The 16,654-nt window shown below is 34.9% G+C and overlaps 1 protein-coding gene across 2 annotated transcripts in view; it reads right to left on the bottom strand.

Moving 5' to 3' along the window:
* The window catches only part of Sec71 (ADP ribosylation factor guanine nucleotide exchange factor Sec71), a 581,865-nt gene extending 570,011 nt beyond the window's left edge, over nt 1-11,854 (bottom strand). For both annotated transcript variants that reach the window (XM_090410617.1, XM_090410618.1), the window contains exon 1: nt 11,548-11,854. In XM_090410617.1, the coding sequence (XP_090266743.1) occupies nt 11,548-11,671 (124 nt within the window). In that variant the 5' untranslated portion in view covers nt 11,672-11,854. The remainder of the gene's footprint in view (nt 1-11,547) is intronic.
* Nucleotides 11,855-16,654: the final 4,800 nt, after the last annotated feature.

Raw genomic sequence — 16,654 nt, 5'->3', positions numbered from 1 at the left:
CGTCACTCATTTTGTAGGTCCTACCAAAGCACAATCATTACATCGTAGCATTTGCTAATTTTTATTTATAATTTTATTTCCTGAATAAAAATTATGACTGAATACTTTTAAAAAAATATCATGGCAAATGTTCAGGTCCATTTGCACATCAGTCCAAAGGGAAATTCCTAGTAGCTTGCCATAAGCTGTAAATGTCTCTGTACTACATTTAGTGATGAAATAAAACTACTTGTTTTTCTTGTTTCTGCAGTATAGTGTCTGTTGGGGTTTTTTCCCCCCACACTATAGGAACATTTTCATCCCAGTCATCAGAAAGAATAGATGTAATAGGTAAAAATTCATCTATTCCTGACTAAAAATAAATCCTAAGTAGACTGTGTCCATTCATCATCTCTAACAAACATCACATGCAAGATATCTACTGATAAGGCAGAAGAGCCATCAACAAAAAAGAATTATTTAACGAACCATAGAATTGGTGAAAGGCTGGAGAATTCCAATGATGATCAAAAATTATGTATATACTGCTATTTAAAAAGTGTAATTTGATAATCAATGAATAAAAGAAACTACTTGGAAAACAAAGTGAAATATAAAGAAAACATAGAAATAAATACAAATAGTAAGTTAAGAAGATATTAAATCCCACATTGTTTCAAAATCGAATAAGAAACTCAAAGATCGGAATCAAAGAGTTTAATGCCGAATTCCGATCTTTGAGTTTCTTATTCGGTTTTGAAACAATGTGGGATTTAATATCCCCTTAATTTAAATAATGTTTACATCGCCAAAATGAAGCCTATTGGCTCTTTATTTTAAATAATTTATGGGTGCACCTTTTTGACAACTCGTATAGCAGAGTATATAAGTTCTTTTCGCTATACCCTTAGTATTATTTTTGGTCTAGCTACTCACTGATGAGATCTCAATAAAGATCGAAAACGATCTGGGTAGTGACCTCCCACCATAATGTATAACATCATACATCTCCTAGGAGATGCGTTTTACATTATGGAAAATACTAAGAATAGCAATCAGAACTTCCCCCACCTTTGCTACGAGTTGCCTTAGTTTGTACTACATACTTGGACTATGTGCATTAGCTTATGCTAGTAGTCGCCGATACTTTTATAGTTACTATATTCGGCATGAAACTCTTTGATTCCAATCTTTGAGTTTCTTATTCGGTTTTGAAACAATGTGGGATTTAATATCCCCTTAATTTAAATAATGTTTACATCACTGAAATGAAGCCTACTGGCTCTTTATTTTAAACAAATAGTAAGTATAACAAATTGTACAAGATGCTGCTCCATTGACCCATATGTATTCCTGCAATGCCTGGATGAATCATCGGATAAACATTATTAGTTTATTGAATTAGCCCTCGCTATAATTATTTATTGAGCTACCAATGTATACAACTGCTGTTTATTATTGGTTTGTTATTTATATTTTGCAAACAAATCTCTTTCTAGTATGTTTAGTATGTTTTAGTTCTATTTTTCAAGGTTTTATTATACCTAAATTTTGTTGAGGGTAATAGAACTCACAGAGGCATGCTTATAGGTACATGCCTATGTGAGTTTCTTTCCTATAGACTTCTAATGATAATCCTCCAGCAATGTTTTGTTGACAAGGATATCTAGGAATGGTAATTTTCCATTCTTTTCTATTTCAAATGTAAATTTTATTTTTGGATGGTGATTATTCAGAAAATGTACAAAATCTTCAAGGTTTTTGTATGTTTCCAGATGATGAAGATGTCATCCATATATCTCTCCGCCATACATGTGGTTGTAATGTTGCCTGAACTATACCTGATTCTTCAAATTTTTCCATATAAGTTGGTGATCGGAGGCTATAGAGGTGAACCTATAGCAAGATTATATATTCAGTAGTAAAATTTTCCTTTTACTGATTTTAGGCAATGTTGGAAGAGACGTGAGATGTCCAGAGGAAATAGGTTTTCAAGTATATCTACTGATTCTTTAACAGAAACACTGGTAAATAACAAAGCTACATCTAAACTAGCTAATATATTTGATGGGGAAATTTGAATGTTTGAAAGTATCTATACAAAACGTGTCAAGTTTTTCAAGTAGGAATTTGTATGTCTAGTATGAGGTGAGATAGGAGGTTAGATAAGTGTTTAGTGAGACGATATGTTAGAGAGCTTCTGTCATCAGTTATTGGACATAAAGAGATTTCTGTCTTATGAACTTTGGGTATGTCATATAATTTTGGAATGATCAGGTGTCTTGATTTCAGTTGTTTAAGGTCTTCTATAAATTCAAAAGTACTATAGATCAAATCATTAGTTCTTACATGTAATGACCAAATGGGATGACGTCCCATTTCTGAATAAATGAAAGAGCTTGATGACAAAGAAGTAATCTTGGTGTAATAGTCTGCACTATTTAAAAAGACTGTTGAATTCCTTTCTGTCTGCCTTAAGTATAATGATTTCTCGAAGCATCTTTCTCTAAAGCTGTAAATTTTTTTTGTCATGTAACTGTTTAACAAAACTGAAGTGCTAAGTAGCCTTGTGGATAATGCTTCTTCATGAGATAATAGAAATTTAGTAGCTTGGTGTAGTTAATAATGAAATTGGAATTTTTACACAGAGGATACTATTATAAGAAGGGATAGGGAAACCCCTTCACATCCCCCACCAAAAAAATGTTTTCATGGAAAATTTTGAGAAGCATGCTCTTGATTCAGTCTATATTCAGTCTTCTACCTAGTTAAGACATATGGATGTGTTCTCTATTTGCTTCAAGGACTAGACATTACTCTTTACTCCTTCCACTCAATGGTCAACATTCAAGAATCTGTTACGGAAAAGCAAACTAACAATAGTCCAACCTTTCTAGACACCTTAATTAGTAAGACATTCTAATAATGACAACCTTTCTTTTACAGTAAACAGAAAACACACATATGCAGATATGTTCACAAGCATCCTCATCATCTCCCCTCTCAACAGTATGGCATTATAAAAACCATGTGTTGAATTGGTTCAACACATCTTTCTACCAATTGGCTACAATTCCTATAAAATCACCAGTTAATCCTTCCCCCATTCCTCAACCGTCTCTTCAGAAAGATTATAGTAATGCAATCACCATTCCTTATACTTTGGGTACACCTGAAAAAATAGTCAGAATTTAAAAAATAAAATCTGTGCACTGCCTTCGAGCCTTACTTAAAACAGGCTACATTTATTCATTTTCTTAAAGGATGAATTCCTTTCTCAATCAGTTGTGTGTGTGTGTGTGTGTGTGTGTGTGCGCGCGCGCGCACGCGAGCATAGAGTAGGGATGTACTGAATATTTATTTAGTTTTGCTTTGGTATTAGACTAATTCAGTATGTTTTGCAAATATCTGGCTTTGGCCAAATCAGTAGAAAGATTCAGCATTTGGTCTGCAGAAGTATAAAAATACCAGTCATGTGTATCATAAAAAAACACAATCAACAAGGGAGAAGCTTCTCTTTATCTTGTGCAACAGCATACCAAAGCTCATTGCCAGTGCCCAAAGTACTTAATCTGAGAATGTTATCTTGTGTGTTTCTTTGAATTTATACTATACAGTCTTAAAATTTGTTGAACTCATGAAGTCTTAAAATATTGGAATAATATTTAGAACTTGTATAATTTATCTGAGGATTCAAAATATACAAAATGTAAAATATGCAAACAAATATCTCAGAGTGGTACAGGGGGAAAAAAAATGCATACATGTAGAATCACATCAAACAAACACAGAAATAAATTTGTAAAACAAAACAGTGAAAATGAAATATCAAACCAGAATGTGAGAACAAGTAATCAATCAGAATCTAAAGTGGACCCACCAAAACAACAGTAGTTATTTGATATTACAGAAAATGTAAAAACAAAAATGGGAGGTAGGTGACAAAGACACATACCTCTCAATAAAGAATGATATGAACTTAATATATTTAAATTGTTGTTGATTGCATAAGTACAACGATTGATCCAACAGCAGCAGTTGGACAGCACTTAAGCAAAGCAACTTTCATGTCCTCTTTAATCAATGCCTATTGTATTCTTCAGTGCCACTCAAAGAAAAGAAAATTTGTAGTCTTTCTGCTTTAGCAAGTCTCCTCAAGAGTGCTGCCAACTGTTGTGGCAACTGTGCATCCAGTGTACAGGGACAGAGCTTATGAAAGTATAATTGCCCTTCATTTTCCAGATTTTTTCCCAGACTTGTTTACTTGTTGGCTGTGCTTATTACAGAAGATGTGTATTGGATTCCTTTTGACTGATGCCAGATGTGTCTTGCTCTAGCTGGGCAAGTCTGAAAGCAATGCCATTTGTTGTTGTGGAATATCTTTAGAAAACACTGCAAGTTTTTTTTTTCTGAACTTCTTTAGCTGCTGTGCAATTGTCATTCCACCATGCCTTAGGGCAGAGTTTCACAAATTGTGTTCCGTGGAAAGTGAATAAGTGCTCCATGATGTCAGTGGCCAAGCCGCATATTTTTAAACATGGAAGTCATTTGGGAAAGGGAATACCAATGTTTATGACCAGTCATAAAAATTGTCTTAAAGAGAGTTAAACAGAATGGGCAAGGAAAGATTAGCAAAACAGGTGTTCTCTGCCACGTTGGCAGGAAAACAACCCAGAGGAAGACCAAGATATAGGTGGATCGATACGGTGCAAAGTGCCTTAGACGATAGAAATATAAGATCTGATAATGTTAAAGTCTTGACAAGTAACAGACTGATTTGGAGAAAAATTGTAGATAGGAAGTTAGTAATGATGTAAATTTTTCATGTAGTACTATCATATTCTGTACACCCCTTGAGGGTACATGGCAGGAATTTAAAGATGATGATGACCTCCAGGGAGGGTTCCAACTCTACAGTCATCCGTCTCCACCAGCTACCCACAAACTACAACAAACTGCAATTGCACTAATGATTTGAACCCACAGCCTTTTGGCTAAAGAGTAGATAAGCTAACCACTCAGCCAACCAGGCCAGCATTATGTTTCTGGTAGGAATCCAGGTAACCATTCCTAAGTATTCTCCTCATGGCTATCACCTGGTCTTTTATTTTAGAGCAGATCTCTTTGTCTGGTACACTGAGGAGATCCCATTCCAATATTACTTCTCAAGAGTAGTTCAATGTTTTGTGGGGTGATCATGATTGGTAATTCCCCCAATATGTTGTACAGAGGAGTTTATATTGTTTCTACCAGGATAGCCTCTGAACAGCACTGATTTTTGGGATCCTGCCAAGGAGTGACATTTTCCCAAGTGACCATTCAATAGTTGAGTGTAGTATAAAAAACATCACACAAAAACATTACCTGTTGCCATCTTTTATTTTATTTTGTTGTTTTCATCTGATATTTCAATGATTTCTTAACATTCCTGAGGCTTGTTGAAGACCCTTCATAAACAAGAGGATGAAGTGTTCATTGTCAGGAAGTGTTTAGTTCAAATCCAGGACTCCCCCACCCACCACAGGGCCACACATGGATGCCTGCTAACTAGTAAGCAATAAAACAATTTGGAAGTGGAACACCAGGGTTACTCCTGATGCTATACACCACAGCAAGCCTTGGGGATCCCATCCCCCATGGTGTAAGAGACTTACAGTAACATCACTAATCCTTGCAGGCAAGCCCAAGCCCACCAAGCTCAGCAATCCTGGATGGACCAGCCAGAACAGCCCATCTGGTTGAAGCAGAAGCAAAAGTAGTGATAGACTACCAGGATCCTTCTTTCTGGATATTCATGGGTTGCATGACACAGCAAACACTGCAGCAAGGCATTGGATCCCAGAGATAGTGGTCTGGAAGTCAGGATAATAAAAAATTACTAATGAGTAGTACAACAAAGAATACAGGATGAAAAGCAAAGAAAAAGAAGACAAAAAAGGCCAGTACCATCACTTAAAGGTCTCCTCCACCATGAATAGGTGCCTCACATGGAGTAGGGGCTTCAATCAGATCTAGTGGATAATATGCATAGAATCAAATGCAGAAAAACCACATGCTCAATCACAGGAAGTTTAGAAATAAAAGGCTTTTTTTTTTTTTTTATAATCTGCAGCTGCCCTTAGAAACCAATCTAATCTAAATAAATATGGTTGTATTAAACTACCCAAAACATAGAAAACGTTAATTGTTAGGGAAACATAGAAAACGTTAATTGTTAGGGATCCTCTGCTATAACTGATGCTCAAAGAGGATTCCTTACCTACTCTGGACTTAAGGTCTATAGTTCCACTTTGTATTGTGCTACTTTTGTGTATGTAAGTTATAATTTTATATTGTACTTATTGAAGATGTCTCTGTGACAGTCAAAATAGTGGAAACATTAATCTTTTCTCAGAGCTGTCTTCACTCCATTAAGCCTCTAAAATGTTTTAGTTGGCTTCTATAAAGATATCCTTCCTCCATTTGCCAACCCACTGATATACCAAATGCAATGCATCTATAATTTTACCTTACATAGGGGGGAACAGATCGTATAATTCCAATAAGAAAAGAACACAAATTACACATTAAATTTCTTAATTATGTAAAAGAATTAATGAATTTAATCTATATTAATTTAATTAAATCTATTTCAATGGAAAATAATCAGGACTTCCTGATCATGCACTTCAAACCTGCCACATAATTACTGAATGGAAAGGCACTCAGTCCTTACATAGAACTAAGTTTTGTAATGAAAAAGAAAATTCAAAGAAGATTGTAAGATACTAATCCATCATTCCAATCTCAACAAGGATGATGGCTTAACATTTCCAAGTCTTGTGGGCCCATCTGCAACACATGTAGCATCTAGGAATAGGACAACAGAAAAGCAAGACTGCATAACTTCAAAAATCAATAAATACAATAAACCATAAAGAACAGAAATATAGATCAATATTTAACCAGTGGTCAGTGGACAGTAAACAGAACTTAAAAATTATAGGACTGTAAAGAATCCCAGATAGTAACAAATGATGTAGCTCTACTTATTTAATTATTGCTTGTATTATTTAATTATTTTTTCTTTTTTTTATCTTTTTCTTCTTCCTCATCAGAAGTCAGGCTAGGGTCAACACTTGACCAGAGCAGCAATGCTGTAGCTTACTATACTGTACTGTGGCCTGTGTTCCAATGTATACATACATTCTGATAATGATCTTGATAAGTGGATGTTTTTATGTCTGCTAAAGAAATTTGAATCACTGAAGCTAAAACCACCAAATTCTGTATGATAGAGAAAGATTATAGACAGCTACAACTAAATGACTAATTTTAATACTGTAGTTTTTATTTCTTTAAGTCAACCAAAGAAACTGTTGCTAATAAACAGCAAATGATCTTTAATAAGATCACATAGAGAAATGGGTTAACAGAGAATCTATACTTTGCATGAACAGCATGGGTTTATATGGAAATGTCAAGTTTGAGTAAACTGCTCATATTTTATAAGTTAAACAAGGGGAATGGATATGTCATGATACTCTTGGAATCTAATAAACCTTTTGACATGATTCAGCATGGAAAGTTGTTGCATAAGTTGGAGGATATGATACTGGCTTATAAACTATTAGTGTGGATTAGAGGATGACTGAATGTTATATCAAAAGAAGTGTAGGTATGGGGATGCGAGTGTGAAGATTTAGTCTGTGTACTCCAGGGATCAGTACTTGGTCCACGGCATTCAATATCTTTACATTAATGACATTGGGAAAGATTTAACAGGAGACATATAGCGATTTGTTGACAATGCAAACATAGGTAGGTAGGATAACAATAATTATACCTGTATAAATAATAATAAAAGAAATAAAAATGCCTCCATAGCACAATTGGAAGAATGACTGTAGATTGCGCCCTTTGATTGGAAAAGGCTTTTGATTGTTATATCAAAAAAAGTGTAGGTATGTGGATGCGAGTGTGGAGATTTAGTCTGTGTACTCCAGGGATCAGTACTTGGTCCACTGCATTCAATATCTTTACATTAATGACATTGGGAAAGATTTAACAGGAGACATATAGGATTTGCTGATAATGCAAACATAGGTAGGAAGGATAACAATAATTATACCTGCATAAATAATAATCATAAAAGAAATAAAAATGCCTCCATAGCGCAATTGGAAGAATGACTGTAGATTGTGTCCTTTGATTGGAAAAGGCCCCAAGTTCAATTCTCGTTGTGACAAGAGGAATCTTTATATGGAATTTTTCAATTGAATGTGAGTTAGCCAATCTCATATGGAGGTAGAAGGGGTTTTCCCCCTCCTGAAAACTCAGGTTTTTTATCCTGCATACAGACAAATCAACCTTTAGGATACATGCTTTACAGACAAAGTTGTGGTGGTGGTGAGCAGTAGATGGAAGCGATGTAGATAATGGAGACAGAGAGTTGTAGAGTAGGTGTCCTCCCTCGATGAGTCTTTGGACTCCTTGGAGGTGTCACAAAATAATAATAATAAAATGGCTGGTTTGGAAAACCTCCAAGATTTGATTTCGATTTCAATTTTTAGGTGCAAAGACATCAAAGGTCACACTGCACCAGGACAGGTTACAGCACTACATATCATAAACTTAGTTTTTTTTTTTTTTTTTTTTTTTAATGTTGAGTCCATACATGAGAGGTTGGTTGATCAACCTATTTAGTACTGTATATATATGTAGTGGGTTGGGAAAGGAGAAACTTGTTTACATTTGACTTAAAAGCCTATATATTGTATTTCTTTGGAAATATATCGGGGAGGGGGGGAGGATGCTGTTCCACAGTACAGTAGTAGCATGGATGAAGGAAGAGGAAAAGAAACTTGTTCTGTTTGTTTCAAGGTGAAAGGATGTTGAGCAGCAGCTGTACATGTTCCAAAGAGCTTAGTACTGAGCGGAGAAATTACTGATGCTATTTCAGATGAACATTTGCCGTGGAAATATTTATAGAATATACAACTTGCAAATACCAAACATCTGTGTGAAAGTGGAAGAGTGAGTTGGTAAGAGATGGGTCATTTATCAATCTAACTGCTCTCCTCTGTATTGAGTCAAGCATTTTTGAGGGAGCTTTTAAGAACTCCACTCCAAATGCAAGAGCAGTATTTGATAGCTGGGTGGATTTGTGATTTGTATAATATTAACAGCTGTTCAGAGATGAAGTAACGTCTTGAGCAAAACAGAAATCCTAGTTTTTTTGGAAACTGTGCAATGGCCATGATGTGCTTATGCCAGGAAAGGCATGATGTCGGAGTAATTCCAAGAAGAGAAATCTCATCTTGTCTGGAAATTTGAGTGTTATCAAAAATAATACTGGGAAGAAAAATGGTTCTTTTTTTGTGAGAAATAACACAAAACTGGGTTTTACTAGCATTGAAATTAACGAGGTTATTTGAACCCCATTGGAGGATGGCTTGGAGATCAAAACTGAGGGCAGTGGTGGTTGATGTTCTGCAGGTTGATGTGAGTTGTGTAGAGTAAGGTTTATCAAATGAAAGGGAAGAGTGCAATGTGTTGTCATCTGCAAAACTGTATTAGGTTGGAGGTCAACTTAAATAGGTCATTCATATACAGAAGGAAGAGGGTTGGTGAAAGAACAGAATCTTGTGGAAATCTGGGAATTAGGTGGATGATGAGAGGATAAGGAACAGTCTACCATCACACACAGTGTGCATCCAGACAGAAAGTTGGTAATCTAACTGCAAAAGTAGGAAAATGATTAATAGGACAATCATAAACATCCATGCTCTTGGTAGGATTCAAACCTGCAACCTCTTGGCTGAAGAGCAGATACACTAACCACTTGGTCAACCAGGCCAGCAAAAGCCTCTGATAAACAGAATTTGCAAATGATGGGGAAGGGGTAACTGGAGAACACAGATTTCATTTCATACACCTGCCTTTAAATGATAACTTTTGCTGTGTATGAAAATTTCATATTTTGACACATGGAGCTTGTGTATGCTTATATCTAAACAAAGCTATTTATATATGTAAAGAATTATATATTTGTATATATCATAACATACAGATACAACAATATCAGAGCGCTGTGATAGAACTAATCTGGAGGAAAACTGCTGATAAGAGATTAATAATAATGTAAACTTAATCAGGTAAAACTTTGAACCTCACTTGGACTACTGTGTGCAGGTCTGGCCTCCTGATTTCCGTTATAATTCTGATACAGTGAAGAAAGTGAAACAGAGTATGAAAAATGACATCAGGATTGTGAAATACTGATTATGAAGACAGATTGAGAATTTGTAGACTGCAGACACTAGCAAGTCCTGGAAGACCAAGAATTACCTGGCTGAAATTAATAAAGAGCATCTTGGGATGCAGAAATATAAGGAACTTTTTCGAAGAGCAAGGAATAGAGAAGACTGGAAGATCCTGCTCAAGAGAAGACTCAACCCGTCTTAGATGGAAGAGGAGGAGAAGAAGAAGAAAGACACTAGCAAACAGGAAAAAGAAGGGTGATATGATTGTGACTTACAAACTTCTGAAAGAGTCATACAAGATTTCAGTTGATGGAATTTATTTTGTGGTGGTGGGGAAAGGAAAAGAGGGCATCCTTGGAAACTGAGAATGACGGTCACTAAGAAGGGGGTGAAGGCTAGATTTTTTTCTCAGTGTGGTGCATGATCATTGGAATGGACTGCCACTGGATGTGTGTGGGCAAGCAGTATGAATGAATTCAAGAACAAGTATGACAGCTGGTGCATGTAACATGTGGCCTCCCTCAATGAGTTCCTGACTAACTGGAGGTCTCTCTTAATAATAATAAAACTGTCATAGTATCCTCAACATCCCTTGAGGGTACATATCAGGAAAATGATGGATGATATATATAATTTAAAAAAAAAAACGGGGGGGGCAATGGTAGTTCTTACATTTAGGTAAATGAACCATCAAGAAGCAAACTTTTTTTAAAAGTGATATTTCATTGGCAACAAGATCAGTCCACAAATATATGAAATACATGAGGCATATGAACTAATATTTTCTGCAATCAGCATAAAATCCCGAAGCTGTATGCCACTACTCAATTACCGTATACATGTATAAAGCCACATGCGAATTTTTGTTACAAAACTTTGCTCCACTATACCTTACTCCCATAAAAATAAAAAATAAACGGACATGATTTTTTTTTTCTGAATAAATTCTAATAAAAATCAGCACTCCCTTAAAAATTTCCTTTTCCTTAGCCAAAGTGTATTATAACACTAAAATTAAGCGGATACTACTACTCGCACCGGCAAGTGATTCTAATTTTATTATAGGTAAACCGACATTTAAACCATGACACTGAGTTATATATAGTGTGCACAAATTTGTATTTATTAGAAAAAATTCCGAACTAAGAAAAGGGTTTCATACTAACGAAGTGCTACTGGAATAAATATATTCCAATATTATAGAAAGATTACATAAACAGCTACTTAATAAGATTTCACTGTAGCTCAAACCACTATTAAGAATTTTCATCTAATCACTCCTTACAGTGCCATTTTAATTGCAATGCACAAATTTGGTACTCACCAAGTGCAACTTCACATGCCCTCCGTAATTGAGAATGATGAGAACGTTTGATTTCCCGATCATTGAGAATCTTTTCTAGTGCCCGAGTAATAAACATTTCGCCTGTATTTACACTTTCGCGCATTATTCTTTAAAAAAAAATAAAAATGAACTAAATCAAATTAACTCGGCATATTGAAATATGTACAAATACGAAGAAGCAGACTATGCTTCTGAATATATAGTATTGAGTCTTGAAATGTTATTTACAATATTTTGCTACATTTCTTGCAGACGTACTTGCTTACATTAGCAAGAAAATAGCCATGTTGTCACACAGACTTTTAATGACGTCAGTCAAATCATGTCTAGAGTCATCAGGTGGTGTACAACTTTAATCACTTATAATAAAATCACGGAAATATATATTCCAAAATAAAGTCGCCAAAATATCTAAATTAATAAATAATAATAATTCTATGATATATATATATATATATATATATATATATATATATATATATATATATATATATATATATATATATATATATATATATATATATATATATATATATATATCATATAATAATTATTATTATTATAGATAGATAGAGAGAGAGAGTTGATAATCGAAATACTGTATTCAAAAAAAAAAAAAAAAAAGCATTGTAGAACATTTATTTACATGTCATGCATATATAATATAATCATATTAAAAATCTATTCTGACAATTTCCATATTATACTTTGGTTTTGCCAATGTGTAGTGGGGACTTATTTAACTCGTATATCACTTGACAGATGATATTATTATTATTACTATTATTATTATTATTTCATAACACCTCCAGAGAATCCAAAGACTCATCGAGGGATGGTACCTACTCTACAACTCTCCACCAGCCGCAACTACCTTCATCATCTACACCAGCGCCATCTACTGCCGACCACCACTAGTATTTTCACAAACAAACAAACATCCATGCCCACGGCGGGATTCGAACCAGCAGCATTTTGACTGGAGAGAGGATACGCTAATCACTCGGCCAACCAGGCTGGCATTTCTTAATTCAACCAGGATTCAACATCGAAATAGCATCAAATTCTTCTATGGATTTTTAGATTTGCTTAAAAAGTCATCAAAAAATCGCTGTCTTTTCATACTGCGGATTTCTCAAAGAAAAATTTTAATAATTAATTATAAATTAAAATTAATTTAAAAATATCGTACTTGAATATTAAATCTTTCTGCACGCACACACTGTAACCGCCGTCAGTGGACTGTTGTTCCAGCGATGCAAACATTTACGTTAAAAAGATCATGCATCACCCGATCGAGACGTCAATTTCAAGCATGTTTGGGCATGTTGTCAGTTGGTGGTTGAAATTCGAAAGTGTAGGTGTTTGTAAATAAAGTAAAAAACACACCGAGTACGTTGCCACGCTTGTGACGAAGTGCAGATTGTACATGCACCGATAAATCGTACTATGGTGTGGAGTGTTTTTTCCTTAACCTATCAATATGCTTACGTATTCTTTATTTTTATTCATTCATTTAATTAACTAATGGCATTATGATAAAATTAAATAACGCCTTTAACAACCGTTCCAGTACGTTCTAGCTGAATATTACTTCTGAGTATGAGAGTGGAGAACACGAAGTACCATATGCTAAACTTCATCTTACTTCATGCAATATACTTCTGATAAATTCCTGCAAAAGTCACTGTCTCTATACTTTTTTCACTTCCCCTTTCTTGCTTCTCCCAATATGCTATTAGACTACTCGAGGATTAGGAGAGATCTTTCCCTCCCCCCCCCCTTCGTTTTTCATGCAGTAGAAGTCTCTCTCTCACTCTCTCTCTTTTAAAGTTTTGGTCAATCATTAATGGATTCTACAGCAGAGGAGAGGAAAGCCGGTTGCAATAATTTTCCTAAATGAACTACTATGAGCAGAAGAAAACAGTCACATGATGCGTTAAATATTATTACTGCGTTCGGGGAAGTCTATGCACCTTCCCAGAGATACTTTAAATGAGACAAGAACTAGAAGCGATCAGACAATAGTATCTCAAAAGTCATTATTAAATTATTACTATTTCAAACTGGAAATTTTAAACTGTTAGAAGAATAATTAACAAAAACCAGGTGGAATATAGTAAGTATGTTAGAGGCATATCAGACAAAAGGGATATGCTAACATACAAAATTCAGGAATATTTTACTCAGGATGATATCATTAAATACATAGAGAAGGAACAGCAATCAAAATAAAAAAAATCTAAATTCAATAAGAGAAATTAATGTATTATCTTCAAGATTAATCTCACTAAGATTAAAGGAAAAGGAAGAAAAAGGTAATGCAATTAATATAACACATATTAGGTAATACAAGTTTACGCATAAAATTATCTGATGAGGAAGATTAATATGAAGAATTTGTTTCAAATTTACAAAGAGAAATCGCTGACACCAATACAACAGGCATATTGATAATAATAGTAGATTTCGCAGCATGACAGAAGCAAGTATTCTCAGAACATAGAAGGGCTAATGAGGAAATGTGGGATTGATGAAATAAATGAAAGAGAAGAAACAGTACTTGAAAACAGACAACAGGATTGGTGATTAGTAAAACTATTTTTTAAATGGAGATAGTAACAAACTAAAAACTGTATTGATTATAGCTTAGTCAATAAAACATCATTTTAAAGTGTGAAAACCATAAACACAAAATCTACATGGATTCTGATCACGAAATTCTGCGATCGATTATAAAACTTGAATTCAAAACAACAATCAACAGGAAAATACCTCCACACCAAAACGTATTTCATTAAAAATAAATTACAAAATGAGAGCCTTAATCTTGGAAACACAGAATTTTATAAATAAAAAAAAACGCTTTACACAAAAAATAGAGACCTAATAATAATGAACTTGCAAATGAAATAATAGACTCATATCATCAAAAGAAAAAGCTAGAAGATAAACTTTATAATCTGACACACTTTAATTGCGCGAAAACAAGCATTAAAAAAATAAAATTGCATTACGTTCAGTAAAAAAAGTTCAGTAAAAGTGAGAACACGTAAACAATATTAAAGATGGAAATATATGCCCAGGTAGAGATGAAATACTGATAGAATTTTGGAAGTATTGAAGAGAAACAGCAAAATATTCTTCAGTGCATGTATTCAACTGAATCTTAAATTCTCGTGAAATACTTCACCACCGAATTTAGGAAGAACGAGTCCTCATACATACAATAAGCATTTGTGAAAGTGACGCGTCCATCCTCTTCGCTAGGCATCCCCAAAGATAGACTTAAGTTCAAGTCTCGTCGCCAACTAAAGTAATTTCTTCTAAACCTTTCTTCCACCGGTTTCTGAGTTAGTCAATCTCGGGCACGCGAGCGGGTTTTTTCGCTCGGAAATTATGATATTTCGTCCTGTAAACGCAAGAAAATCGACTATACAAGCCATATGATTTCAGAAAGCAACGTTGATTGGTTACCAGTGGAGATTGAACTGTCCACTGCAGTCTTCAAAAGTTAGGGTTAAAAGGCCTCGCCTACTACCTATAGAGAATAAAAGGCGTTAGCTGATTATTATTATTATTATTATTATTATTATTATTTACCTAATCTAATCCAACAGCCTCCTCTTTTGAGAGGGTTGCAGCTGAGGAACAGTCCTCTTCAATTCTTCTCTATCTCTTGCTTCTGTAAGACTCTTGTCAATTGTTGTCGATCCATTGCAGTTAGGGTCGCCAATTCCTCTCCTTCCCTCCAACTTCCCGTGCAATACTATTCTGAGCAAGCTCTCCAGAAGAAACACTCCTCATATCTCCTGGAAATGCTATTCTTCTTCTTTGAATACTAGCCATAGTCTCTTTTCACCTTGAATCTTTTAAGAACCTCTTCATTTCTTACTCTTTCAGTCCAGCTGATCCGATCCATTCTTCTCAAGAACCAGATTTTAAATATATTCAATCGATAAGTCATCTCCTTCTTGATCGTCCAGGACTCACATTTCTATGTCCCCCACGCTCCAGATCATTGTCTTGAGGATTCTTACTTTTAAAGTTTTCTTCAGATTTCTATTTACTAATATGTGGTACATTTGGTAAAATGTTGCTTTTGCTTTTTTTAATTCCGTTCTTAATTTCATAATTAGAACTATTGTCATCTGTTATCCAACTCCCAAGGTATTGAAAACTTTTTACATTCTCTATTCTTAATCCATTCAAAGCAATTCCATCCCATCATTGCCTATCCATAAAACCTTCACTTTTGTCTTCTTAACTCTTATTATCATTTTATATCTCTCATTTCCAACACTATTCAGTTTATTCAAATTCTTTGCGAACCTTACTCTGTTTCGCTCTTGAGTACGATATTACGTGCGTATAATAAATTATTTATCAGATGGCCAGAAAAAAAATCAGCTAAAGCCTTTTTAATCCCGTTTAGGGAGTAGGCGAGGCGTTTAGCCCTATCTAACTTGGGAGATTGAGTGGGCAGTTCAATCTCCACTGGCAGCCAATCAGAGATAGCTGGCCCAAGGCTATCACTAATTAAGCGGCACGCAGTGAAAAGAGATGACTCAACAAGTGCAGCCATCTCGTGGTTCCTAACCTTAACACAATATACCGTATATGCCAGCGTATAAGATGCACTAGCGTATAGGACGCATCCCCTTTTTTGTACACATTCTTTAGGAAAAGAATTTATCACTGAATATTATAATGAATTTGCAGTATTTCAAATACAAAGTAATAAATAGGTCTACTTTCAACAAATACCTAGTCTAACTAGAGAAGTGTACCCACCTTTTAATCGTCAAAACCCAGAAATTCTTCTCCAGAGCTAAATGAAGAGACACTTGAAACCTCTTCTAAATCAGAATCTGAGTCCTCATACAACAAATTGTCCTCTGTACCATCCAGTGCATTACTAATTCCACACTTCTTAAATGATTTAACCACTGTCTCAGTTTTCACAGCATCCCATGAAGCTTTGACCCACTCACACACTTGCAAAAAGCTAGGCCTCTTCCTTCTTCCTGATGGCCTAACCTCAAAATCTGAAGACTGCATCCAGCTATTCCACTTCTCCTTCTTA

Source organism: Typopeltis vanoorti, chromosome 20 (genome assembly GCF_054136105.1).
Source record: "Typopeltis vanoorti isolate ZY-2024b chromosome 20, IOZ_Tvanoo_1.0, whole genome shotgun sequence".
NCBI lineage: Eukaryota > Metazoa > Arthropoda > Arachnida > Uropygi > Thelyphonidae > Typopeltis > Typopeltis vanoorti.
The sequence above is the reverse complement of the archived record's forward strand: the minus strand, read 5'-3'. Positions and strand labels throughout refer to the sequence as shown.